This window comes from Oncorhynchus mykiss, chromosome 3, assembly GCF_013265735.2.
Source record: "Oncorhynchus mykiss isolate Arlee chromosome 3, USDA_OmykA_1.1, whole genome shotgun sequence".
Lineage (NCBI taxonomy): Eukaryota > Metazoa > Chordata > Actinopteri > Salmoniformes > Salmonidae > Oncorhynchus > Oncorhynchus mykiss.
This window is the reverse complement of record NC_048567.1, coordinates 70,606,971-70,632,584: the sequence shown is the minus strand read 5'-3', so window position 1 is coordinate 70,632,584 and position 25,614 is coordinate 70,606,971. Positions and strand designations below refer to the sequence as shown.

Sequence of the window (25,614 nt, the reverse complement as noted above, 5' to 3'; positions counted from 1 at the left end):
TATATTGGCTTTGTCTCGGGTCTAACAACACCAATATATCCTCTAAACACCAGCATCTTGGGCATTCTCACTTAAATATATCACGGCATTCAGCGAATCAGGATTCAGGGCTCAAACCACCTGGTTCATAATGTATATTTTACCATTCATAGTTTTTAAAAAAATTTTTTTTTACCTTTATTTAACCAGGCAAGTCAGTTAAGAACAAATTCTTATTTTCAATGACGGCCTGGGTTAACTGCCTGTTCAGGGGCAGAACGACAGATTTGTACCTTGTCAGCTCAGGGGTTTGAACTCACAACCTTCCGGTTACACAACCTTCCGGTTACTAGTCCAACGCTCTAACCACTAGGCTACCCTGCCACTAGGCTACAGTGCCAGAGTACTGTGTATAGTCGTTTTACTGTGTATGGTAGTGTATAGACAGTGTATTGCACAGTAGTGCTGTGTGTCTTACCACTCTCTAGTTGCAGTAAGTCATGGTCCCGGGCCAGGGTTATGTCTCTGATGATGTTGTCATTTAGCAGGGGCTCAGTGATGTTGTTCCTGAAGTCAGTGATGTTGTAGACCACTGTGGGCCTCTCCTTCAGCTCTCTGTAGGAGTTCTCCACCAGGTTGGACTGCAGGGTCAGGTAGTCCAACTGCTCACTGCTCACCCCCTCCCCTTCCACCTCCACCGTCACCGCATAGACCACCACTACGCCATCCAACCTGCACAGGCAATACATGTACAGATACATCAGTCAGTTAATCTGTCAGTTGATCTGTCAATCAATCTATCAATATATCAATCTAATAAATATACTCTACCGTTCAAAAGTTTGGGGTCACTTAGACATTTCCTTGTTTTTGAAAGAAAAGCACATTTAGTGTCCATTAAAATAACATCAAATTGATCAGAAATACAGTGTAGACATTGTTAATGTTGTAAATGACTATTGTAGCTGGAAACGGCTGATTTCTAATGAAATATCTACATAGGCGTACAGAGGCCCATTATCAGCAACCACCACTCCTGTGTTCCAATGGCACGTTGTGTTAGCTAATCCAAGTTTATCATTTTAAAAGGCTAATTGATCTGATCAATTTGATGTTATTTTAAATGGACAAAAACAAGGAAATGTTTAAGTGACCCCAAGCTTTTGAAAGGTAGTGTATATCCATCCATTCCTCCACCATCAACATCTATCCACCCATACACCAATGGAAAACCCATCAAATTTCACTGTCAATTGATACATAATTTTATTGATCAGTTTATGAATCTACTGTATATAATATGATTAGCTAGAATCAGAGTCTCTAACAGGAAAACAGTTACCCTGAGAACAGTAGAGTTCCAAACACAGTACTTTTTTGGACTATTCTGAAATGATAGATGGTAGTGTGATAGATTTACACCCGTCTGGAGCATCATCTATAACTTCCATGACTTCCATCCAACCAGCCCAGCCACCCGAGTGATCAATATGGTCATAAACACGACAAACACCCCACAACAGACTCTTGATGTGGAACCTGACTGTGTGGAAAAAGCCATCTATCAGACTTCATATGGCTTCAGAGAGCCCTTCTCTTCTCCCTGTGACCTAGATCTCTCAGCAGGCTTGGCTTGGCCCAGTATGAGGCACGTGCCTGTAATCGGCCCACTGCACCACTGCACCACCACATCCCAGATCCCATTTTTCCTGCTGACAGCTCACACTGGGAAAATGGTACGAACATTTTCACAAGTGTTTAATGACACTTGAAACTAGTTGATGTTCTTTTATACTCTTCTGATGCTGGCCCTACTGCGGAGCTCCGGTCAGATCCACACTGTAGCGCTGCTGACCTGGGAATCTGGAATGACCACTCAGAAGAGAGCAAGGCTTTTCTTAGTAAAGTCCCACGTAATTGCATGAGCAGAGGACTGCTGCATGACTTGTGCGTGTGTGCGTATCTCTCCATACCTGTCTGTCCCAACTGTTGACAGTGACAGGCCAGGAAGCTGATTGCAGTGGGCATAAAGCCTCAGAGATGAGCTCCTCTCCTGGGTTGGGGTTAGGTAGCAGGCATAAAGCGCCATAGATGAGCTCCTCTCCTGGGTTGGGGTTAGGTAGCAGGCATAAAGCCTCAGAGATGAGCTCCTCTCCTGGTTTGGGGTTAGGTAGCAGCCATAAAGCGCCATAGATGAGCTCCTCTCCTGGGTTGGGGTTAGGTAGCAGGCATAAAGCCTCAGAGATGAGCTCCTCTCCTGGGTTGGGGTTAGGTAGCAGCCATAAAGCGCCATAGATGAGCTCCTCTCCTGGGTTGGGGTTAGGTAGCAGGCATAAAGCCTCAGAGATGAGCTCCTCTCCTGGGTTGGGGTTAGGTAGCAGGCATAATGCCTCAGAGATGAGCTCCTCTCCTGGGTTGGGGTTAGGTAGCAGCCATAAAGCCTCAGAGATGAGCTCCTCTCCTGGGTTGGGGTTAGGTAGCAGCCATAAAGCGCCATAGATGAGCTCCTCTCCTGGGTTGGGGTTAGGTAGCAGGCATAAAGCCTCAGAGATGAGCTCCTCTCCTGGGTTGGGGTTAGGTAGCAGGCATAAAGCCTCAGAGATGAGCTCCTCTCCTGGGTTGGGGTTAGGTAGCAGCCATAAAGCGCCATAGATGAGCTCCTCTCCTGGGTTGGGGTTAGGTAGCAGCCATAAAGCGCCATAGATGAGCTCCTCTCCTGGGTTGGGGTTAGGTAGCAGGCATAAAGCGCCATAGATTAGCTCCTCTCCTGGGTTGGAGTTAAGAAGCAGCTGGTTCATTGTCAAGCCACGCCCTTATCCTTCTTACCAGGTGAGCGACCACCCTAACACCATTAAAGGGATACTTTGGGATTTTAACAATGAGGCCCTTTATCTACTTCCCCAGAGTCAGATGAACTCATGGATACCATGTTTATGTCTCTGTGTCCAGTATGAAGGAAGTTAGAGGTAGTTTGGCGAGCCAATGACTGGAAGTCTACGGGTATCATCACAACTTCACACGAACCTACGCACACTTACAGATAAAGCCAGCATGGATCTCACATGACCCTCAGACACACACACATACACACACAAATTTAAACAGGTTCTCTGGCACAAAATGAGTATCAGCCAATTAAAATCTCTCTCTTTCTTCAGCCTTGCACACAACACACTGCTATTGCGTTTCTCGTGGCCAGTGATTTTAAAGCAGGGAAATTGAAATCCTTTTTAGCTCGTTTTTACCAGCATGCCACCTCTAGACCACACTTATTCCACACACAAGGCTCTGCCCCGCCCTCCTTTTGGCAAATCAATCCATAACTCTATCTTTCTGCTTCCTGCTTACAACAAAACAAAATTTTAGAGAGGATATCATGTTAATTACTGTTGAAATAATATGACTAGAGGTTCATCTGCCTCAGCTACAGCCCATTCTGGTGAGAAGCTGCTATAGACCAAGTGCTAACAGTCCGTATCTGGATAACGTGTGAAATGCTTGATAATGTATGTGACATCAACAGATAGATATATTTTCTGGGTGATTTAAATATTGACTGGCTTTCATCAGGCTGCCCACTTAAGAGAAAGCTTATTTAACTAGTGCTTGCAACCAGGCTATCAGTCAACCTATCAGGGTAGTTACAAACAGCACAGGAACGAAATCATCAACATGTATTGATCACATCTTTATTAATGCTGCAGAAATGAGCTTTGAAAGCAGTATCCAGAGCCATTAGATGTAGTGATCACAATATAGTAGCCATATCTAGGAAAACCACATTTCCAAGGGCTGGGCCTAGTATAGTGTATAAGAGTTCATAGAATACATTTTGTAGGGATTCCTATGTTGTTGATGTAAAGAATGCGTGTTGGTCTGTGGTGTGTAATGAGAAGCAACCAGACGCTACACTTGCCACATTTACGAAATTGCATATCACAGTTACTAATAAGCATGCACACATTAAGAAAATTAAGAAAAACAGTTACATCCCTGTGGATTGATGAGGAATTGAAAAATTGTATGTTAGAGAGGGATGAGGCAAAATAAATGGCAAATCATTCTGGCTGCACAACTGATTGGCAAATGTTCTGCAAATTGAGAAATCATGTGATTAAACTGAATAAAAAGAAGAAGAAACTACACTATGAAACAAAGGAAAATGACAAAGAATGATAGTAAAAAGCTTAGGAGCACCTTAAATAACATTTTGGGTAAAAAGGCCATTTTTATTATTTATTGAATCAGAATGCTCATTCATCACAAAACCCACTGATATTGCCAACTACTTTAATGATTTTGTTCATTGGTAAGATTAGCAAACTTAGGCATGACATGCCAGCAACAAATGCTGGCACTACACATCCAAGTATATCTGACCGAATTATGAAAGACAAGCATTGTAATTTTGAATTCTGTAAAGTGAGTGTGGAAGAGGTGAAAAAAGTATTGTTGTCTATCAACAATGACAAGCCACCGGGGTCTGACAACTTGGATGGAAGATTACTGATGATAATAGCGGATGATATTGCCACTCCTATTTGCCATATCTTCAATTTAAGCCTACTAGAAAGTGTGTGCCTTCAGGCCTGGAGGGAAGCAAAAAGTCATTCCCCTACCTAAGAATAGTAAAGCCCCCTTTACTGACTCAAATAGCTGACCAATCAGCCTGTTACCAATGCTTAGTAAACTTTTGGAAAAAGGTTTGACCAGACTTTTGACCAGACAACAGACTTTCAGCACACTTATAGGAAAGGACATTCAACAAGCACAGCACTTACACAAATGGCTGATGATTGGCTGAGAGAAATTGATGATAAAAAAATTGTAGGGGCTGTTTTGTTAAACTTCAGTGTGGCTTTCGACATAATCGATCATAGTCTGCTGATGGAAAAACGTATGTGTCATGGCTTTACACCCCCTACTATATTCTGGATAAAGAGTTACTGTACTTGTCTAACATAACACAGAGGGTATTCTTTAATGGAAGCCTATCCAACATAATCCAGGTAGAATCAGGAATTCCCCAGGGCAGGTGTCTAGGCCCCTTACTTTTTTCAATCTTGACTAACGACATGCCACTGTCTTTGAGTAAAGCAGTTAGTTTCAGAATGGGTGGCAAGGAATTAGTTATTCCCAAATATTTAAAAAATTAAAGCATTGCATTTGAGACAAATCATTCATTAAACCCTAAGCCTCAACCAAATATTGTAATGAATAATGTGGAAATTGAGCAAGTGACTAAACTGCTTGGAGTAAGTCTGGATTGTAAACTGTCATGGTCCAAATACAACAGTAACTAAGATGGGGAGAAGTTTGTCCATAATAAAGCACTGCTCTGCCTTCTTAACAGCATTATCAACAAAGTAGGTCCTAGTTTTGTCGCTCCTGGACTACTGTTCTGTCGTGTGCTCACGTGCCACCAAGAGGGACTTCAATTGGCTCAGAAAACAGGGCAGCACGGCTGTTCCTTAGATGTACACAGAGAGCTAACATTAATAATATGCATATCACTCTCTCCTGGCTCAAAGTGGAAGAGAGACTGACTTCATTCCTACTCGTATTTGTGAGAGGTATTGACATGTTGAATGCACCAAGCTGTCTGTTTGAACTATTGGCACACCGCTCAGACATCCGTGTATACCCCACAAGACATGCCACCAGAGGTCTCTTCACAGTCCCCAAGTCCAGAACAGACTATGGGAGGTGCACAGTACTACATTGAGCCATGACTACATGGAACTCTATTCCATATCATGTAACTAATGCATGCAGTAAAATAAAATTTGATTTAAAAAAACAGATATAAATACACCTTATGGAACAGAGGGACTGTGAAGCAACCCAAACATAAGCACAGACACATGCATACACACACACGATAGCATATACACTATACACACATGTACACATGGATTTTGTGTTGCAGATATGTGGTAGTAGAGTAGGGGCCTGAAGGCACACACTTATTAATGTGTTGTGAAATCTGTTGTGAATGTATTGTAATGTTTCTAAAATTGTACAATTGCCTTAATTTTGCTGGACCCCAGGAAGAGTAGCTGCTGCCTTGGCATCAAATTGTCAAAGACTCCAGCCACCCAAGCAATAGTCTGTTCTCTCTGCTACCATAGAGCAAACAGTTCCAGGGCACCAAGTCTGGAAACAACAGGACCTTTGAACAGCTACACCCAAGACGTAAGGCTGCTCAACAACACTGCTAAATAACTCATCAAATGGCTACCCGAATTGCCTGCCTTTACCTTTTTTACTAACTCTCGACGCACTGACTCTATGCACAAACACTGGACACTACCCACACTCACACATACTTACACTTTGACCACAACACCCATATACACACACACACTACATACTACCACACACACACTACATACAACCACACACACACATAACATGCGCACACAAGCATACTGATGTCACACACACACACACACATTTTCGCACTCACCACATACGCTGCTGCTACTGCTCCATATGCACTCCTGCTACTGCTCCACATGCACTCCTGCTACTGCTCCACATGCACTCCTGCTACTGCTCCACATGCACTCCTGCTACTGCTCCACATGCACTCCTGCTACTGCTCCACATGCACTCCTGCTACTGCTCCACATGCACTCCTGCTACTGCTCCACATGCACTCCTGCTACTGCTCCACATACACTCCTGCTACTGCTCCACATGCACTCCTGCTACTGCTCCACATGCACTCCTGCTACTGCTCCACATGCACTCCCGCTACTGCTTCACATGCACTCCCGCTACTGCTCCACATGCACTCCTGCTACTGCTCCACATGCACTCCTGCTACTGCTCCACATGCACTCCTGCTACTGCTCCACATACACTCCTGCTACTGCTCCACATGCACTCCTGCTACTGCTCCACATGCACTCCTGCTACTGCTCCACATGCACTCCTGCTACTGCTCCACATACACTCCTGCTACTGCTCCACATGCACTCCTGCTACTGCTCCACATACACTCCTGCTACTGCTCCACATGCACTCCTGCTACTGCTCCACATGCACTCCTGCTACTGCTCCACATGCACTCCTGCTACTGCTCCACATGCACTCCTGCTACTGCTCCACATACACTCCTGCTACTGCTCCACATGCACTCCTGCTACTGCTCCACATGCACTCCTGCTACTGCTCCATATACACTCCTTCTACTGCTCCACATACACTCCTGCTACTGCTCAGTCTTATCTATCCTGTTGCCTAGTCACTTTACCCTCAGCTATGCGTACACAGCTACCTCAATTACCTCGTACCCCTGCACATTGACTCGGTACTGGTATTTCCTGTGTATAGTCATGTTATTTTTTACTCGTTATTGTTATTCAATATTCAGTATGTATTTATTCCTCGTGTCACTATTTCTATTTGATCTTCTTTATCTTTATCTCTGCATTGTTTGAAAATGACCCATGAGTAAGCATTTCACTGTCATTTACGAAGCATGTGACAAACACGTTTTTATTCGATAAGCTAATAATATTATTAATAAGCAATATTACATGGACGATGAAAACTTACTCTTGCGGGCCTCCTGAGTGGCGCAGTGGTCTAAGGCACTGCATCGCAGTGCTAGCTGTACCACTAGAGATTCTGGGTTTGAGTCCAGGCTCTGTCGCAGCCGGCCGCGACCGGGAGACTAATGGGGCGGTGCACAATTGGCCCAGTGTCGTCCGGGTTAGGGGAGGGTTTGGCTGGCAGGGATGTCCTTGTCCCATTGTTCACTAGCGACTCCTGTGGCTGGTTGGGCAGCAGTGCACGCTGACACGGTTGCCACGTGCACAGTGTTTCCTCCGACACATTGGTGCGGCTGGCTTCCGGGTTAAGTGGGCATTGTGTCAAGAAGCAGTACGGCTTGGTTGGGTTGTGTTTCAGAGGCTATCGACCTTCGCCTCTCCCGTGTCCTGATCAACTAGCCCATGTCAGCTAATGTTTTTTTAGTAGATAGATATTTTTGTAATTATTTGGTAACTGAAAAATCACATCACAAATTAGACATGCCAAAATGTATAGAATTGCAATACATTTAGCTTTAAAACGGCTAAATGTTCTTTGCACCCCATGCCAAAATGTGTAGAATTGCAGGAAATAAGCTTAAAACCTGCACAATTTTCTCCACCAACAAGAGGGGTGTGAACAGTTTGTGTCATGAACAGTGCCTGTGCACATAGAAATAGATGTGGTAAAAGTGTGAGAACCCCGTGGTCTAGATAACTGTTGTTTGACAAATCCATAAGGCTCTTTGTTTTTTGTTTTTTAAATGAATGTTAAATGTACATGTTTTTTCCATAAAAGCACATGGATGTGTGTGAAACAGATAAACAAGTAGGATTTTGTCATATTTGAAAATGTGAGTAGTAGCTAGTAGCCTAGTCAAGGATGCATCAATGCAATATTGGCACACAACATTTTGTCACAGACCAACGAAACAAAAGTAAACCTTGAATTTTTAGGTTTTAAATATCCCTGTAGTGGCTAGGGTTGACTTATTTCAAGAAATGCCATGCGTTGGTGGATACAAAGTCTAAGATCTTTGATAGGCTTATGAAGAATTTGTGATCAGTGCCACCTGTTGAGGTTAGCATATGGCTGACGTGTGCCATGTTATCTGATGGAAACAGCTTCCATTTAGCTTTCTGTTGCCTGCAAGTAAATCAACTAATTGAATTGGCTGATATGCATTTTGTGCCAGAGAATCTGTTTAAATGGAAATAGTTGCTTATGTTCGCAAGTATGGACACACACACAAACACTCAAGGCTAGGTTATCCTTAACCACAGATCTAGGGTCAGATTACTAGCCTACTGGCTATACACATCCAGGACTACAGGTAAGGGTCTATACTCACCCTTGGGCATCCTTCTGAAACCTGAAAACAAATAAAAAACTAGATCTCAGGCGTCCCGAGTGGAGCAGCGGTCTAAAACACTGCATTGCAGTGCTAGAGGTGTCACTACAGACCCGGGTTCGATTCCGGGCTGTATTACAACCGGCCGTGATCGGGAGTCCCATAGGGCGGTGAACAATTGGCCCATACGGGTTAGGGGAGGCTTTGGCCGGGGGGCTTTACTTGGCTCATCGCGCTCTAGTTACTCCTTGTGGTGGGCTGTGCGCCTGCAGGCTGACGCCAGTCGTCAGGTGAACAGTGTTTCATGTGCGGCTGGTTTCCGGGTTAAGCGGGCGGGTGTTAAGAAGTGTGGTTTTGCAGGTCATGTTTTGGAGGACGCATGATTCGACCTTCGCCTTCCGAGCCCGTTGGGGAGTTACAGCGATGAGACAAGATAGAAAAGGGAGTAAAATACACAAAATTAAATAAATAAAAATAGATCACAGACTCTAAATATGACTCCCTGTTTGACCTCTAAGTTTTATGGGTATTAGAACTCATACTGTGGTACTCTATCAAGGGAGGACGGGCTCATAATAAAGACTGAAATGGAGTAAATGGAATAGGATCAAACACAGGAAACCATGTGTTTGATGTATTTAATACCATTCAAATCTTTAAACTCCAGCCAATAATATGACCCGTACTCCACAACTAAGATGCCACCAACCTCCTGTGTTCTCTATAGCCCTACCGTTTATGCATTCGAATGGCTGATGCGCTTCCCTCCATTCATTACTTTAATTGTAATGCCAGACACTCAAGATTGTAAAACGCTGACAATTACACAACAATTTGAGTTGAGGAATACATCACACAGAACTGAAAAGCTGGGACCCTGCTCTTTTCAATAATTGCAGTCAAAAACTGTTGTATTTTCCCAAGATTGCATTTGGGAATATTGTGCAGCGACTGAGCTTATTAGAACCCATTTGTTCCCTTGCACCAATCAGCTGTGTGCGGAGTTGCACACACTTGCTACCAGACAGGTTATATTAAGCTGATAAATAAACAACATAGCTCATGAACAGCTTCAGGAATTCATCTGGTTTCTAAATAATTATATAGGCCTAGACTACATAATAGTTTTACTCAGCCCTTTGTATTTAACCAACAAGAGATTTGTGTAAATAATGTTTATGTCTTGACAAGCAAGCAGTTCCATAGTGTCGGGTCTGTGTAAATCTTCCTGTTTCTGATATGAAAAAAGACTAAAGCAGGTGGAGGACTTTTGAATGCGAGTGCCGATGTTCAACTCTGAGTCGATACGCTTCCCGCCTCCGACAGGCTTTTACTCGAGACTGAGAGGGAAGGTTTTGACATTCTTACTTCCGCTTGGAAACCGAATGCTGGTTGATAACAAAAATCTGGATTAAATACAATACAATACACCAATACATTTTTTGTTGTTGTGTTGGAGTTTTAACATGTAGGCTCCTGACCCAAGCGAACCATATGAAAACTTGATTAACTGGCCCGGTGAGCTCGGCAGATGTTGCCAGGCCAGCCAGTCTCCTGAGATAATCCACTCCCTGTAGGCTACTCCATGTCATGTGCCAAAGAAATAACGCCACCTGCTGTAGAAGACAGATTTTGGGCCCAGTTATACCTCTTGCTTTGTAAATACTGGATCTCTATGACAAGACACATCATTCAATGTCGTCAAAATCGGGCCAGTCATGTATGACATATCGCGTGTGAATAACGGACGGACAGAAGGAACGGAGACCGATCCACGGTCCCCTCCCCGATTTCATGGTGGGGGACAACTAAACACACTTTATCTAAAGAAATGATGTTTGACAAAGATCAGGTGAGAAGGTCAGGTCAGTGTATCAAATCAATGGCCTACACCACACAGATGTGTGTGTTTTATCCAACTCTTCAGATTATTGCTGTCATGCCATACATATGTCCAGTATAGCATTCCAATGATAGCTAAGGGAGTTGGCTAAACTAAATCACATCCTAATGTGACCAGGACCAGGCAAATACACCACTACAGTAGAGACTGACCTGAACTCCAGCACAGTCACACTCTTCAAGCCTGGCAGTCCCCCCAGAGCATCTTCTATCTGCAAACACAACGAGGTCACCTTGAGTTCAACAGTTAATTCTGAGGATATTGCTAGTTTATGTCCTCTTTTTATTTATTTATTTTATTTAACCATTATTTTACAGCTCTTTAATTCTGTTATTTTACTTTAATTGCATTGTTTTACTTTTAGATGTGTGTGTATTGTTGTGAATTGTTAGATACTACTGCACTGTTGGAGCTAGGAACTCAAGCATTTCACTACAACCACAATAACATTTGCTAAATATGTGACCAATTCAATTTGGTTTGATTTGATTTGTAGCATGGCCATCTAGTGACTACTCACTCAGACCTCTGATTGAACCTTGTTGCTGGATGCTAGTGAGTGTTTTGTGCAGAGAACCATGGTTTTGTTGACTCAAGGACCCAGCATTGTGGGACACCTCAGTGACAAAGTTGAATTCCGTTTCAGTGTGCCAACAACCCTGCCATTACACCCTCTCCTACCTTTCCCAATCAATGTGCCAACAACCCTGCCATTACACCCTCTCCTACCTTTCCCAATCAATGTGGCAAATACCCTGCTTTTGCAATCACTATTATTCTGACACACTTGGCAACACAGCCGACTTCTTTAATCGTCAGATTGTGTTTTTCCGAACATGTCCGTCCCTCTCCTCCTCCTGTCTCTCTCCTTCTTTCATTGTCTATCTCCCTCCCCTTTCCATACACAGAATGATCCAAGTTTAATACAGAGTCATAGCCGTGGGAATTCGGGGTGCTGAAGGCGCTGCAGCGCTGTCCCTCCATGACAACAACAAATAGTCAGCACCCCACCCGTCGAACTACTTCCCGCGGGCTATGGACAGAGTAATAATGAGTACATTAACGGCTTCCAGGGGAGAGTCAATAACATCTTATTTTCCCAGCAGCAGTAAAATGTCTGACCTATTTGTTGTCAGTCAAAAAGCCTTGATGGTGGAGGAAAGTTATCTGTGTGTGAGTGAGTGTGTGTGTCCTGCTTTCTCTATTCCAGTAGACTCATAAACTCTAACTTTCAGCATCTTTTCACACAGAGTATGCCTAGTGTACAATACCAACAGTCAAATGAAGGGAATTTCAAACTGTGTGGGTTCTGCCCTGACTGTGTGTGCTTAAATGAAAAATGAATAACTATAGCCTCAGAGCCTACAAACAAAGTGATGGATTAGGAGATGCCAGAAGAGGACAAAGGGGATGGAGAGAGTAGAAAAGGTTGAGGGAGGATTAGAGAGAAGATTTAGAGGAGATACAGATGACAGGAGGAGCGAGATGAAAGGATAGTGAGAAAGGAGAAGGAAAGAGTGGAAGACATAAGAGGAGTACTGTAAAGAAGTGAAGTGGAGAAATGAGGGGAGGAGGGGGAGGAGGAAGAGAGAGAAGGGGGAGAGTGAGGGAAGAGAACAGAGGGGAAAGAGGGAAAGGGTGTAGGAGGGGGGAGAGAAAGCAGAAGGGGGGAGAGAAAGAGTAAATATACAGCCAGAGGTGGGAGAGAGGAGGGACAGAGAGAGATGAGAGGAAGGGGAGGCAGGGAAAGGAGAGAGACAGAATGCAGGGTGAGGAGGGATAGAGAGAGATGAGAGGAAGGGGAGGCAGGGAAAGGAGAGACAGAATGCAGGGGGAGGAGGAAGAAAGAGAAGGGGGAGAGTGAGGGAAGGGGAGAGAAAGAGGGAGAGAGGAGAATAACAAGAAAATTGTCAACCCTGTGACACTCTTCTTTCCCATTGATTGCAATGTATTGAGAAAAACATCATCAAAACATTACCTCTCTTCTTTTTTCTTTTTTTTACAGGCCAGGATAAAGATTTCCTATGATATCATGTTGGGAGGAAAGAATGTGAAGTAGGAATGAGTGAATGAGGTAGGGAGAAGGAGAGAGATAAAGAGGGAAACAGACATTTCTGAGTCTTACCTTGTCAATGAACTGCTGGTTGAGTGTCTGGTACTGGAAGCTGGCAGTGTCTCTTAGAGCATCGCTGTACCTCTCTCCCTTCAGCAAGATACTCAGCTCAACCACCTGCTCCAACTGGGCCCGAGTAGGCCACACCAACACTTCCATCTCTATGTCATTGGTGGGTTCTGTGGGAAGCTCCACCTCTATGTCATTGGTGGGTTCTGTGGGAAGCTCCACCTCTGCCCCTTCTATGATGACCTCTGGGGGTTAGGGAGAGAAAAGTTGGTGTTTTTAAGAAAGCAGCACTTTTCTTATAACACTGATGTCTGATTCAACTTAATCAAGCTCTTTACAGTGCCTTGCGAAAGTATTCGGCCCCCTTGAACTTTGCGACCTTTTGCCACATTTCAGGCTTTTTTAAAATTTTGCACGCCCAATTTTTCAGTTTTTGATTTGTTAAAAAAGTTTGAAATATCCAATAAATGTCATTCCAATTCATGATTGTGTCCCACTTGTTGTTGATTCTTCACAAAAGAATACAGTTTTATATCTTTATGTTTGAAGCCTGAAATGTGGCAAAAGGTCGCAAAGTTCAAGGGGGCCGAATACTTTCGCAAGGCACTGTATATTTAGTTCATTAGCCGACTCAGGTACATTGGTAATGGTCTGGAACAAAAGCCTGCACAAAGTTGTGGGACCGAGATCAGTAAGTTCTTTAGACAAATCCTGGTAAGTGTACCTAGGGCTGTTGAGGTGACCATAATGCCGCCACACAGAGAGTCATGACCGCAGTGAAATTCCATGTGACTGTTCATGGTAATCTCCTCTTATGCACTCAGGACATGTGTTGGTATTAACCAACTCACTAATGAACATCAGGTCCTAATGGCCTGGTACTCAGGCCTCTATTGTCCTTCCATCAGGTCCTAATGGCCTGGTACTCAGGCCTCTACTGTCCCTCCATCAGGTCCAAATGGCCTGGTACTCAGCGCTCTATTATCTCTCCATCGGGTCCTAATGGCCTGGTACTCAGGTCTCTATTATCTCTCCATCGGGTCCTAATGGCCTGGTACTCAGGTCTCTATCAGGTCCCTCTAACAACTCTGACATCAATCTAAAATCACATCAAACACTTATCATCAAAACAGTATCATGCTTTTAAAACTCACCTCACTGTGATGATCAATTTGAAGAAGTACAACAGGTTGAAACTGAGTGGAAAACATGGTCATTGTGGATGTTGTTTCAAAGCCAAACAATGAAATGGAGAGCACTTTCTAAGGTGATGATTATTTAAAAACACCCATATGCATATCAGAGTTAATGCATCGGCACTGGCATAAACAGTATACGAGCCCAATCCCCCCCCAAAAACTGAATTAAAATAATGATTGTGCCATTATACAATACATAGCCTAGCCGAAGTTTACACGCAGCAGATTTTTATTTATTTTTAAAACTGATTTAAGATGTCTTTGGTACAGAATTGGTTTAGCCTACAGTTCATTCGAAAATATTCAGATCCCTTGACTTTTTCCAAATGTTGAAACGTTACATCCTTATTCTAAAATTGATTTTTTTTTAAATGTCACCTAGTCAATCTACACACAACACCCTGTAATGGCAAAGCAAAAACCTTTACATAAGTATTCAGACTTTTTACTCAGTACTTTGTTGAATCACCTTTGGAAGCGATTACAGCCTTAAGTCTTCTTGGGTATGACACGACAAGCTTGGCACACCTGTATTTGGGGAGTTTCTCCCATTCTTCTCTGCAGATCCTCTCAAGCTCTGTCAGGTTGGATGGGGAGCATCGCTGCACAGCTATTTTCAGGTCTCTCCAGAGATGTTCGATCGGGTTCAAGTTCGGGCTCCAGCTGGGCCACTCAAGGACATTCAGAGACTTGTCCAGAAACCACTTCTGCATTGTCTTGGCTGTGAGCTTAGGGTCACTGTCCTGTTGGAATGTGAACCTTCACCCCAGTCTGAGGTCCTGAGTGCTCTGGAACAGGTTTTCATCAAGGATCTCTCTGTACTTTGCGCCATTCATCTTTCCCTCGATCCTGACTAGTCTCCCAGTCCCTGTCACTGAAAAACATCCCCACAGCATGACGCTGCCACCACCATCCTTCCACCATAGGATGGACTCAGGTTTCCTCCAGATGTGATGCTTGGCATTCATGCCAAAGAGTTCAATCTTGTTTTCATCAGACCAGAGAATCTTGTTTCTCATGGTCTGAGTCCTTCCTTTGGCAAACTCCAAGCGGGCTGCCATGTGCCTTTTACTGAGGAGTGGCATCCATCTGGCCACTCCACCATAAAAGTCTGATTGGTGGGATGCTGCAGAGATGGTTGTCCTTCTGGAAGTTTCTCCCATCTCCACAGTGGAACTCTAGAGTTTTGTCAGAGTGACCGTCAGGTTCTTTGCTCCAACATGCACTGTCAACTGTGGGACCTTATATAGACAGGTGTGTGTCTTTCCAAATCATGTCCAATCAATTTAATTTACCACAGGTGGCCTCAAGTCAAGTATTTTTCATTATGAGGTAGTGTGTTTAGATTTATGAGGGAAAAATGTTGTATGTAATTATGTAATCAAATTTAGAATAAGGCTGTAATGTCACAAAATGTGAAAAAAGTCAAGGGGTTTGAATACCTGCATACTCCAGAATGCACTGTATACTACAAAATTGAACAAATTCTAGTAATCGCCTTTGAGGGCATTTTTAATATTTTCATAATTAATCGGCTGACACCTTACCTTTAGCTACAGAATATCTCACCAACATGTTTTCCATCTCCTCCCCTCTCTCTTTCATTCCATTCTCGAGCGCGCAGAGAGAGGGTCTGTCAACAGTTTAATTAAATATGTTTCTTGTGAAAACATGTTACTATCGATGAACAGGGTTGGAGAGCCCATGGCATACAGAGTTTGGGCGGAATATCACCTGTTACGCAGCAAGAGGCTGCATGCTCCTCAAACAGTGGTTGATGCATGGAGTGAAATAACCACAATAACCCAGTATGAAAGTGGCCTCCAATCACTATTAGAGTGCATATGGATGACATGTATTTTTACCCCTGTTCCTGCCCCTGTTCCTGCCCCAGTTCCTGCCCCTGTTCCTGCCCCAGTTCCTGCCCCTGTTCCTGCCCCAGTTCCTGCCCCAGTTCCTGCCCATTTCATAACGGGCCATTCTAAATCTAAACTAATTTTACATATTAGAAAAGACAAGACTCAATTGAGAATAGTCTGTTGGGTGAAAATATGATCACTTGATGAGAGAAGAGCTGTGCAGCATTATGCAAGGAACAGAGCACAAGCTTTATTTGTGACTTTCTCAAATCATCAACAGCCTATAGTCGCATCATGCAGCCCATATATGTTTGGATTTCTATGGTTCGTATCATTCACAACTAAAGTTACCTAATAACTCTAAATGTATCTTATAGAACCTGTTTCAAATGATCACTTTTACCTCAACATAACCACTTCATATGTACACTCACTCTGGAATGGGAAAAATATCCTTTCTGTTATATTCAGCTAAGTTGAATTGTATTCTTCTTACTATAAAATCATATAAGATAAAATAATAGCATGGGACTTATAAGCATATATTGTCAGCTAAATGAATAAGCCTACATCCTATGGCCCTGAACATAGCCAGATAACATATAGTAAGCCAACTCATATGCTGTTCTTCTGAAATACATTTTCTTCATCTCATAATGGTTCTTTAGACCTGACTAAAAGTAATAATGGATGTATTGTGATGGTGTATATTAAATTAATATATTAGACGTTTGTATGCGGGTTGTATGCATGGAGGACTGGAGATGCTTGACGTGTTTATGCTAATTCAAAGTAAAATGACCATGAGACCGGCAGTCTTTTGCACGACAATAACCAGCTGATGAAATGTCATGACTGCCACAGCACTATGTGCACCACAACACATCGATAGTCAGAGGCATTGCTTGGCTTGAGCCTGTAATGTGGGGCAAGAAATCAATAGCCAGAGGGGTTGGTGTGAGTGAACTGCGTGGATGCGCTGCTTACTAATGTGGATTAGACAGCCATAGTGGGCTATTACCGGTCTGAGCACGTCACAGAGCAGAGAGAAGGACATGGAGAGAGAGAGAGGTAACAGAGAGAGAAAGGATGGAGGGATAAAGAAGTTATAAAAGGTGTGTGTGTGTATGACACTGACCTCCTTGAGCCTCCTGTTCTGTGGCTGGAGTTGAGGTGCTGTGGAAAAACAACAGTCACTCACAGTTGAGAGGTTTCCCTCAGAGATCCAATCAAATCAAATTATAATAGTTAAGAAGCACAAAACTATCTGGTGTTCTACTTGTAGTGGAGCCATAGAGATAGATACCATGTATCTGCAGCCATAGAGGTAGATACTGTGTATCTGCAGCCATAGAGATAGATACTGTGTATCTGCAGCCATAGAGATAGATACTGTGTATCTGCAGCCATAGAGGTAGATACTGTGTATCTGCAGCCATAGAGGTAGATACTGTGTATCTGCAGCCATAGAGGTAGATACTGTGTATCTGCAGCCATAGAGGTAGATACTGTGTATCTGCAGCCATAGAGGTAGATACTGTGTATCTGCAGCCATAGAGGTAGATACTGTGTATCTGCAGCCATAGAGGTAGATACTGTGTATCTGCAGCCATAGAGATAGATACTGTGTATCTGCAGCCATAGAGATATATACTGTGTATCTGCAGCCATAGAGATAGATACCATGTATCTGCAGCCATAGATATAGATACTATGTATCTGCAGCCATAGAGATAGATACTGTGTATCTGCAGCCATAGAGATAGATACTGTGTATCTGCAGCCATAGAGATAGATACTGTGTATCTGCAGCCATAGAGATACAGTAGATACCGTTTATCTGTTTATACAATGTGCCAAGCTTTTAGCGTCATACCCAAGAAACTCGAGGGTGTAATCACTGCCAAAGGTGCTTCAACAAAGTACTGAGTAAAGGGTCTGAATACTTATGTAAATGTGATATTTCCGTTTTTAATTTTGAATGCATTTGCAAACATTTCTAGAAACCTGTTTTTGCTTCGTCATTATGGGGTGTTGTGTGTAGATTGATGAGGATTATTATTTTTTGGATGCATTTAAGTATAAGGGGGTAACATATCAAAATGTGTAAAAAGTCAAGGGGTCTGAAAATGTTCCCAAATGAACTGTACGGCCACAGCAACGGGGGAGAGGATGAGGAGTAATATGGCCAGGTAAGTTTGAAGAACATTCAGAACTTTACCTGCACATATGTAGCCATGAGTTGTTGGGCTCACTACGGTTGGTGGAGCAGGAGTACAGAGAGAGAGCAGCAATGGGGAAAAGAATGAGACACATGTAAGACAAGGGTAATGCACAGTGAATACGCTCCAAGAAATGTTACAATGGCAATGAAAGTAACTACGACAGGATTGCATACTTTACCTTGTTGACCTTGTCAGCAACATTCTCTGAAATGGCAAAGATGGAAGACAGAAATGATACAACAGCAAGTAACGATTGAAGCGTGAATATAGTAGTTACACACACACACATACAAAATAACAGCTGAAAGCCATCACAATTTGGATGAATAACGATGTGGAAGTTGCAGACATACAGTACCAGTCAAACGTTTGGACACACCTACTCAATGCAGTCATGACACACACCTCATGTTTATATGGCTGTTTATATGGCTGTTTATATGGCTGAGGACTGTAGCATATCCAGAGCCTTCAGAAAGTATTCATACCCCTTGACTTATTCCACATTTTACTATTTTCTACATTGTAGAATAATAGTGAAGACATCAAAACTATGGAATAACACACATGGAATCATGAAACTAAAAAAGTGTTAAGCAAATCAAAATATATTTTAGACTCTTTAAAGTAGCCACCCTTTGCCTTGATGACAGCTTTGCACACTCTTGTCATTCTCTCAACCAGCTTCATGAGGAATGCTTTTCCAACAGTCTTAAAGGAGTTCCCTTATGATGAGCACTTGTTGGCTGCTTTTCCTTCTTTCTGCCGTCCAACTCATCCCTAACCATCTTAAAAATTGGGTTGAGGTCGGTGATTGCAGAGGCCAGGTCATCTGATGCAGTACTCCATCACTCTCCTTCTTGGTCAAATAGCCCTTACACAACCTGGAGGTGTGTTGGGTCATTGTCCTGTTGAAAAACAAATGATAGTTCTAATAAGCGCTAACCAGATGGGATGGCGTGTGCAAGAATGCTGTGGTAGCCATGCTGGTAAAGTGTCCCTTGAATTCTAAATAGATCACAGATCACAGTGTCACCAGCAAAGCATCCCCACACCATCCCACCTCCTCCATGCTTCACGGTGGGAACGACACACATGCGGAGATCATCCGTTCACCTACTCTGTGACTCTCTTCATGTCTTCAAGTAATAATGGACTGTCGTTTCTCTTTGCTCATTTGAGCTGTTCTTGCCATAATAAGGACTTGGTCTTTTACTAAATAGGGAGAAAAAAAATATTCTGTATACCAACCATGCCTTGTCACAACACAACTGATTGGCTCAAATGCATTAAGAAGGAAATAAATTCCATAAATTAACTTTTAACAAGGCACACCTGTTAATTGAAATGCATTCCAGGTGACCACCTCATGAGGCTGGTTGAGAGAATGCCAAGAATGTGCAAAGCTGTCATCAAGGCAAAGGGTGGCTACTTTGAAGAATCTAAAATATGTTTTGACATGTTGAACACTTTTTTGGTTACTACATGTTTCCATGTGGGTTATTTCATAGTTTTGGTGTGTTCACTATTATTCTACGGTGTAGAAAATAGTACAAATAAAGAAAAACCCTTGAATGAGTTGGTGTGTCCAAACTTTTGACTGGTACTGTACATGATGATGGTAATTTCATGGAGACTGGAGAGACTCACACTCTCAACCAGGGCCAGGTGCTCCTTTGATTGGCTAAAGTTTTTGCCCATCGCCAGAGCGGTGGCTGTGCCGTCCAGGCATTGGCTCATCCAGGTCTGGTACTCTTCCTGGTTTGGGAGGCGATCCCAGAAGATCTTGAAGGCCTCCCACACCGTCTCCTGACACACTAAACACACACGTCACATATTGGTGAAAGAACCCATTCTTTCTGTCTCTAAGGATTACAAGGGGCATTGATGAAAACTACAGTGCGCAGGCTGTGGCTGTCTAGTTCTAGAGCTGTGACCCCTGAGGTAAATCTTAGCTGGCATATTAGCTCATGTGTCGATCACAGTGTGACTATAAGTGTTACAGTACATACCCCCCACCAGGTTAGAGTTAACTGATTCCATGTTTAGCCCTGCCACAGCAGGGTTGTGGTTACGCAGACTTGCTGTGTGCCTATCTTCCTGACCTCAGTATCACTCTCCACTGTCATGCCAATGCCAAACCAGTGATGTAACCCTTCTCCATAAATCAGCTTACAAGTCACCAACCCAATGACCTGCAGCTACCTACCCAACCCTCACTGCTTTTCCTCCACATCTACACTCTTAATAAAAAGGGTTCCAAAAGGGTTCTTCGTGTCCCCATAGGATAACCATTTTTTTTACTTCCAGGTAGAACCCTTATGGGTGCCATGTAGAACCCTCTATGGAAATCGTTTTACATGGAACCCAAAAAGGTTCTACCTGGAAGCAAAACATTGGTTATCATATGGGGACAGCCAAAAACCCTTTTAGGTTCTAGATAGCACTTTTTTTCTAAGAGTGTACTGTCTCATCCCTGGACCCAAAGTATTTCCCCAATCCCCATATCATCAAGCTTCTCCTGGGTTAATACAGTTAAAGATGAGTTCATACAGCAAAGTATCTGCCCCAAACCATAATGCTGTCCCAACTATTCTCTTCTCAATTCAGCTCATCTACACGGGAGGGGCCGTGCACCTATATAATATTGCACTATATTTCCTCAATCATTGTGCTTACCTCACCTACCTGCATCTATACTCTTACATTCACCAACCACAGCCCTGGTCTAAAGAGCTACAGGGTGGGATTTGTTCCAGTCCAGCTGGAGGAAGGTCTTGATGAGCAGATGTTGAGTTGAATCAGGTCTGTTAGTAAGTGCTGGGCTGAAACTAAAGTTTTGGTTGCCAAATTGGACCAATCTCTTGAAAGTCATTATTTTATGTATTAATTTATTTACTGTACAAAGAAAACATTCTGGAATAGTTTGGTAGCACTTTATAATAACTGCACCTAATAAAGCATTCATAATGGATTTGTAAATAATTTATTCATCGGTGCTCCATTCAAATAAAATCTAATGAATTCAAGTTTTATTGGTCACATACACGTCTACCTGATGTTATTGTGGGTGTAGCGAAATGCTTGTGTTCCTAGCTCCAACAGTGCAGTAACATCTAACCATACACAACAATACACACCAATCTAAAAGTAAAAGAATGGAATTAAGAAATATGTAAATATTAGGGCGAGCAACATCAGAACAGCATTGATGTTTATTATATATCCTTATAAACCATTTACCTGTCACATCCTGACCATAGAGAGTCCTTATTTTTTATGGTAGAGTAGGTCTGGGCGTGACCGGGGGGTTAGTCTAGTTTATTATTTATATGTGGGGTTCTAGGTTTGTTTTTCTATGTTGGTGATTGTGTATGATTCCCAATTAGAGGCAGCTGGTAATCGTTGTCTTTAATTGGGGATCATATTTAAGTAGCTATTTTTCCCACCTGTGTTTGTGGGATATTGTTTTGAGTTAGTGCACGTAGCATCGCTGTAGTCACGGTTCATTGTTAGTTTATTGTTTGTTTGTTTTTGTCTTTGCTAAGTTTCACTTTATCATTAAATTATGTGGAACTCAACATCCGCTGCGACTCGGTCCGATATTTATTCTAACGAACGTGACATTACTACTATTCATTAGTTAAGTATTTCGTGGGCTGTATTGAGTGGCCAGTGTAATTTCTCACAAAAAGATGGACATGTCATGAGTAGACATTCCAACAAAACCAGTTGCTCCTTAAGGTCTCAAAATATTCTAGAACATATCAATGGTAAAACAATAAGCACACAACACAGGACGTTAAAGGAAATATATCCAACATTTTATTCACACAAACGGTTGTGAAACAACTGTTGCAAGGACTTGAGGTAGAGTTGTAACGTTAATGTTTTGCTAAAGTCGGCAACCTCGCTACCGTAAACTAATCATACAACAGGGAGATGTAGCCTACACACAACAGCTGGCTGGACTGGATCCTTTTTGTTATTCCATTACTACTAATATGGTGATTGAGGTATACATGTTTGATGTACGGTTTGCAGGTAGAAATGTTACATACTGTATACAACATTTAAATCTTCCAGTGCTTCAGTCTTTTAACCGCAGACAAATAGCAACCAAAAAAAATTACACCGAAGCGCAAGAGCAGCAACACAGATGAATGAATAACAGTGCACATGGGAAAATAGAGCTTCTGTTGTGATCAAAGCAAAAATAGCCTATATGAAAGTAAGAGAGTAAACATTGTTTCTAGTTGAGGTTAGTTCTGGCTTTGCATCCTTCAAAAGATTGACTAGTGACTGAAGTGATCTCTGAGGAAGAGCCGGGCCAATCAGCTCAATTAGACAACACAACTGAAAAATTTAAATTTTTCCAAATGAGAGGCTTGCATGAACTATTCTGTATGCATGCTAAGCATTGGACAACTGATGAATTGGAGCTTCATGTCAAATATTGTAACGGCTCTCGTTTGTGGAATGAAGAGTGGACCAAGACGCAGCGTGGAATGAAGAGTGGACCAAGACGCAGCGTGGAATGAAGAGTGGACCAAGACGCAGCGTGGAATGAAGAGTGGACCAAGACGCAGCGTGGAATGAAGAGTGGACCAAGACGCAGCGTGGAATGAAGAGTGGACCAAGACGCAGCGTGGAATGAAGAGTGGACCAAGACGCAGCGTGGAATGAAGAGTGGACCAAGACGCAGCGTGGAATGAAGAGTGGACCAAGACGCAGCGTGGAATGAAGAGTGGACCAAGACACAGCGTGGAATGAAGAGTGGACCAAGACACAGCGTGGAATGAAGAGTGGACCAAGACGCAGCGTGGAATGAAGAGTGGACCAAGACGCAGCGTGGAATGAAGAGTGGACCAAGACGCAGCGTTGAATGAAGAGTGGACCAAGACGCAGCGTTGAATGAAGAGTGGACCAAGACGCAGCGTGGAATGAAGAGTGGACCAAGACGCAGCGTGGAATGAAGAGTGGACCAAGACGCAGCGTGGAATGAAGAGTGGACCAAGACGCAGCGTGGAATGAAGAGTGGACCAAGACACAGCGTGGAATGAAGAGTGGACCAAGACGCAGCGTGGAATGAAGAGTGGACCAAGACGCAGCGTTGAATGAAGAGTGGACCAAGACGCAGCGTGGAATGAAGAGTGGACCAAGACGCAGCGTGGAATGAAGAGTGGACCAAGACGCAGCGTGGAATGAAGAGTGGACCAAGACGCAGCGTGGAATGAAGAGTGGACCAAGACGCAGCGTGGAATGAAGAGTGGACCAAGACGCAGCGTGGAATGAAGAGTGGACCAAGACGCAGCGTGGAATGAAGAGTGGACCAAGACGCAGCGTGGAATGAAGAGTGGACCAAGACACAGCGTGGAATGAAGAGTGGACCAAGACGCAGCGTGGAATGAAGAGTGGACCAAGACGCAGCGTTGAATGAAGAGTGGACCAAGACGCAGCGTGGAATGAAGAGTGGACCAAGACGCAGCGTGGAATGAAGAGTGGACCAAGACGCTGCGTGGAATGAAGAGTGGACCAAGACGCAGCGTGGAATGAAGAGTGGACCAAGACGCAGCGTTGAATGAAGAGTGGACCAAGACGCAGCGTGGAATGAAGAGAGGACCAAGACGCAGCGTGGAATGAAGAGTGGACCAAGACGCTGCGTGGAATGAAGAGTGGACCAAGACGCAGCGTGGAATGAAGAGTGGACCAAGACGCAGCGTTGAATGAAGAGTGGACCAAGACGCAGCGTGGAATGAAGAGTGGACCAAGACGCAGCGTGGAATGAAGAGTGGACCAAGACGCAGCGTTGAATGAAGAGTGGACCAAGACACAGCGTGGAATGAAGAGTGGACCAAGACGCAGCGTGGAATGAAGAGTGGACCAAGACGCAGCGTGGAATGAAGAGTGGACCAAGACGCAGCGTGGAATGAAGAGTGGACCAAGACGCAGCGTGGAATGAAGAGTGGACCAAGACACAGCGTGGAAAGTGTTCATGATTTTAATATTCAAAAAACACTCAAACAAAATAACAAACGTGAAAGTGAACAGTTCTGTCAGGCAAAAACCACTAAACAGAAAACAAGATCCCACAAAACCCAAAAGGAAAAACTTATATATGATCCCCAATCAGAGACAAAGATAGACAGCTGCCTCTGATTGGGAACCACACTCAGCCAAAAACAAAGAAATAGAAAACATAGACTTTCCCACCTGAGTCACACCCTGACCTAACCAAACATAGAGAACAATAAGGATCTCTAAGGTCAGGGCATGACAAATATAATGTCCATTAGTATCACATGGAATTATTGTCCTAAAATGAAAAGTAATGTACTAGTTATCCTTTTGTCCTTAGCATCTCATCTCTATAGTAGGTCGCTGGCGAGTAATTTTCGTCAGTCATTGTTAACAAGATTAACACTGCCATGTCAGCTAAAGTACTCTAGTAAACTAACTTGTAGTGATCATAGTTGAATTACCAACCGGACACGCTCCCCAACTAAATGTATCTTGGGGCCCACAAAAGGCTAGGCCCTAAGACAATGCCTCCATCCGCTGCTGCCAAGAAACGCTTATGTTAGCATTTAAAAAAAAGGTATTTTACTCAGCATACTCAGTGTGTCTGAAGTGTGTCATATCACACTACTACAACAGTGGGACTGTTTTGGAATAAAAGTTTCAATATATTTTGTGTGCTTATTGTTTAACCATTGATATGTTCGAAGGGCGATTTTGAGCATCAGGTACTGCAGGAATGTCTACCAACATCTTTTTGTGAGAAATCACATTGGTCACTCAAAACATTTACAAAATATTTCTAAAGTGTAAATAGCCAACACTATTTTTTTTAACTAATGATTATTAAATGATGTAAACCATATGCCATGGCCATCTCCGTTACTAGAGCTTAACCCAATTCAACATTCTGGAGTGACGCCTGAGACGTTTTCCACCATCATTAACAAAACTCCAAATGATGGAATTAAGGACCTACAGATAACTACCAAAATAAAGGAAACGGCAACATAACGTGTCATAATAAGGCAATGAGCCAGAACAGCTTCAATGCACCTTGGAATAGATTCTACAAGCGTCTGGAACTCTACTGGAGGGATGTGACACCATTCTTCCACCAGAAATTACATCATTCAGAGTTTTGTTAATGGTGGTGGAAAACTCTGTCTCAGGCGTCACTCCAGAATCTCCTGTAAGTGTTCTGGTAACGGAGACGGCCGTGGCATATGGTTTACATCATTTTCATGCTCATCAAACCATTCAACTACACGTGCCCTGTGGATGGGGCATTGTCCTGCTATGGGGGTATAGCCATGGTAGCCAAATTAATAGCCTGCCCAGTATTTTTATACATGCCCCTAAGAATGATGGGATGTTAATTGCTTAATTAACTCAGGAACCACACCCGTGTGGATG

The 25,614-nt window shown here is 43.2% G+C and overlaps 1 protein-coding gene across 1 annotated transcript in view; it reads right to left on the bottom strand.

The window, feature by feature from the left end:
• The window catches only part of LOC110504631 (interphotoreceptor matrix proteoglycan 2), a 43,731-nt gene extending 23,297 nt beyond the window's left edge, over positions 1-20,434 (bottom strand). Inside the window, exons 1-7 of the mRNA XM_036965159.1 lie at positions 19,831-20,434; positions 18,359-18,384; positions 18,177-18,209; positions 17,094-17,131; positions 12,901-13,142; positions 10,928-10,986; positions 458-711 (exon numbers count right to left, since the gene is read on the bottom strand). Coding sequence (XP_036821054.1) covers positions 458-711; positions 10,928-10,986; positions 12,901-13,142; positions 17,094-17,131; positions 18,177-18,209; positions 18,359-18,384; positions 19,831-19,920 — 742 coding nt within the window. The 5' untranslated portion in view covers positions 19,921-20,434. The remainder of the gene's footprint in view (positions 1-457; positions 712-10,927; positions 10,987-12,900; positions 13,143-17,093; positions 17,132-18,176; positions 18,210-18,358; positions 18,385-19,830) is intronic.
• Between the last annotated feature and the right edge of the window lie 5,180 nt (positions 20,435-25,614).